Genomic DNA, 3,453 nt, shown 5'->3' with positions numbered 1-3,453 from the left:
TATTAGAACAAACACGGCGTTTAAACAAAGAGGAAAATAATGCTGTTTTAGACACCCATTCAAACTGTGACCTATGTTCAATTAAACTTATGTCTGTCAGACTGCCAGCAAAAGGTAGGTCACGGTTTAGAGTCCCCGTCTGGCAGACAATTAGTGAAGAAGAATATAAGATTAGATTACGTCTTTGTGGCATTCTACAATTTTTCCGAATATCGCATGCCTGGTGGTTCGCAGTTTGAAAATATTTACTTTGTCATGTATAGAAAGTAATCTTATAAGCAACTGTGTGTGACACTTATTTGTGTGTCCTGTTTCAGAGTCTTATGATGGTGAGCCATTTGCCAGAATACCTGTGCATCAATTACAATTTTCTATATGTAACTCCAAGTGAACAGCAAGACGTCTTTTAAGAAATATTAACCAAACTTTCAGATACGAGTGTGCTGGAAGTCATACAATTCAACCTTCGATATAAGATGATAGTAGCTTTATTTCCACTGATTATCACAATAAACACAATTAATGATGAGGTGTATCATTGGATGCGAAGTTCATCCCAAGATGGCTGCGCTGTAGGCAGCGTGATACGGGGCGACGTAGGTAGCAGAGTAGGGGGCGGCGTAAGCCACGGGGGCTGCGGCAGCGGTGTAGGCGACGGGGGCGGCGACTGCGTGGGTGGTGTAGGCGGCGGGGGCGGCGGCGACGTAGCTGGCCAGCAGGCCGGGGGCCGGCTTGGGTCCGGGGGCGGCCAGGCAGGCTGCCACCACGGCCAGGACGACGAACAGCTGTAGGTCCAACACAAGGACTAGCGTAAGCACTCCTGTCTTCTGAGCGAGAACTCTTTAACTCATGGAGCAACAGAGAAAAGTGAAACCAATTTTTTTAATACAAAAGTGATAGCAAAACTGTTAAATTTACTGCTTACAAGATGAGGGTCTGTAAACACACATAAAAAAGTAAACACTGTTAAGTGACTTTTCATCATGAAATAGTACGTATACCTCCTCTAATTTTTGTTATTATTCCACAGAAAAATACTATAACCGTCTACTCGTTGTCTGCAACTTTTTCATGCACTCGCAGGAAGGAACCGATGAACATCCCTCGAAAAGAATAAAAAAAGAATATATTCTTGGTGGCTGGGCCCCAGTTAACACTTGATGTGCATGTTAATTCTGCTATAGCCACATGTGGCTACATCACGGATCGCTATGCTCGGTGGATATCAAATACCTTTTCTCTTTCTTTATCTCCATGAATAGGTGTCAATTTCTTATACTGCCGTCCAATACTTCGATCGCAAACAAATGTTTCGCACGCTCTTGTAGTAAGATACTGTTGAGTGATTTCGAGATTAACTTTTCACGCTGGGAAACAACCTTCAAACGCTTTCTCTGTTCCATTTCTCTCTTGTTCATAAAAAAAAATCTGAAAATCCACTCCCTGCGGGATTAGCCGAGCGGTCACAGGCGGTGCAGTCATGAACTTTGCGGTTGGTCCCGGCGGAGGTTAGAGTCCTCCCTCAGGCATGGGTATCTGTGTTGGTCGTTAGTATAATTTAGGTTAAGTAGTGTGTAAGCTTAGGGACTGATAACCTTAGCAGTTGAGTCCCAAAAGATTACATACACATTTGAACATTTGAAAATTCGACTTTCCTGCGATTTGTGGCAAATGTCGGCTACGAAGGTAGACTAAGGGGAAAATAGTGTAGCTCTCTAGTTTATGATCTGGGGTTGAATAAGCTTTGACCGTACTTCATGTTATTATATAAAGCTATCAGTCACCCGAAAGTGCTTCAGTAAAGATGGCAGTATTAGGGGTGGTAGGGTGTTGCCATTCCCAGACACTTGCGCTGACGTTCTCAGCCGATAATGACAGGGCCAAATACTGAACGTGGCCTACAGACTACAGTGCATGTTGAAGTTCTTGACTTATGATATTATTAAAATAAATTACAGAAAAGAGCTTACGACCTACTTCGGGATCGAACACCGGATGTTTCGGCTTGTCGTCTCGACATATCAAAAGAGCCACCGAATCGTTACCAATATTGGTATTAACAAAACAATGTTTAGTCTAGTAATAAGTCAGGGTATAATTTTTTCTGTTACAGCTTACAAAACTTGCAACGATCATCGAAAAATTTAAACCCTCATTGAGGATTATTCGAAAGCAGTGTATTAGGAATTACACCTTAACATCCCTTCTTTAGTAATTGAAAACAATATTTTGGTTCTGAGGAGTCTCACGTACGTCTACTCAACAGAGAACTTGCAGGTAGCACAATCTAAACTCACCTGCTTGTACATGTTGCTTGCTTGGCTTCTGGTAACCGTGTGACTGGAGTTCGCCGCCTCGCCTTTATATACTGGGCCTGTGGGCCCGGCACTCGTCCAAGTCACGTCTTGTGACGGCGATTACGACGCCGACTGCGACGTATCGCACCCAGGAGTCGGGTAGCCTGGCAGGTATCGCAAAATATACGGTATATCCGATAAAATTTAAATATTCTTAGGCGACCAGTTGACATCTAGTGTACTTAGTTTACGTGAGTTATTCGGTTAATCGTTAATCATATACGTGATATGCATAGAGACATGTAAATATTACTAAATTATCGTGTCCCACCACGTTTTCCTGTCTGTTTGTGAAGGCTAATCTCAGGAGCTACATTAGGTGTTACGAAACGGTTTTCACTAATATAGTAATTCGCAAGGGACGTTTGTGAATATGATTTATAGACATTTCGTGCGAATTGAGTTAACTTTGGCGAATTAACCTCCCGGACCGCGTGTTTCTGTCGGCTTCTGAAAGGTAATCAGAAGAAGTACTGAAGGTAATTTGATTCTGATTTCACAGACTTCGTGAGGGAGATTTATGTTTATACTCTATTAACACTACGCAAAGAAAGTCCTCTGTCCGTGGACACAAGGTCCTACCAGCATGAAACCGGGACGGGTACTAGTAGGCTACTTTACTAACTAAAAAATTTTTGTGTCAGTTTTAATAGTACTGTAACGTTCGAATACAGTGTTAGTGCTGTGACGCGTGACGTAGTCATATCGAATAAGTTCACGATTTAGTTTCACTAAGGAGACCACCGGCTAAATTCGATGTCAACGTGCAATAACCACACACAGACGGCCGGTGGCAGTACTAACAGTGAAGTGTATACGAGGTGAACGTTAATAAAACCGACAACCTTAATGGAAGTATTCCTCAGTGAAAATTAAGGGAAAAAGGTGCCAGGAACATGTGTCCAGAAATAGACGCTATGCGTGCGTCGACAACAAATCGTCCCGGACCACAGTACAGAGCTGCATCGTATCCACGTCACTACTATGTTCAAGCTGTCCTCTATGGGATTCAAATGGTTCACATGGCTCTGAGCACTATGGAACTTAACATCTGTGGTCATCAGTCCGCTACACTTAGAACTACTTAAACCTAACT

At 42.8% G+C, this 3,453-nt stretch overlaps 1 protein-coding gene across 1 annotated transcript; it reads right to left on the bottom strand.

Annotated features, from left to right (window-relative positions):
- Window positions 1-472: 472 nt before the first annotated feature.
- LOC126198806 (cuticle protein 19.8-like) lies at window positions 473-2,323 on the bottom strand. Its single transcript, XM_049935375.1, has 2 exons — window positions 2,298-2,323; window positions 473-785 (listed from the first exon to the last, which is right to left on the bottom strand). Exons 1-2 carry the CDS (start codon window positions 2,307-2,309, stop codon window positions 552-554), a joined length of 246 nt encoding a protein of 81 aa, XP_049791332.1. The 5' UTR covers window positions 2,310-2,323; the 3' UTR covers window positions 473-551.
- Between the last annotated feature and the right edge of the window lie 1,130 nt (window positions 2,324-3,453).

This window comes from Schistocerca nitens, chromosome 8, assembly GCF_023898315.1.
Source record: "Schistocerca nitens isolate TAMUIC-IGC-003100 chromosome 8, iqSchNite1.1, whole genome shotgun sequence".
Lineage (NCBI taxonomy): Eukaryota > Metazoa > Arthropoda > Insecta > Orthoptera > Acrididae > Schistocerca > Schistocerca nitens.
This window is presented reverse-complemented; position numbering and strand designations above follow the sequence as displayed.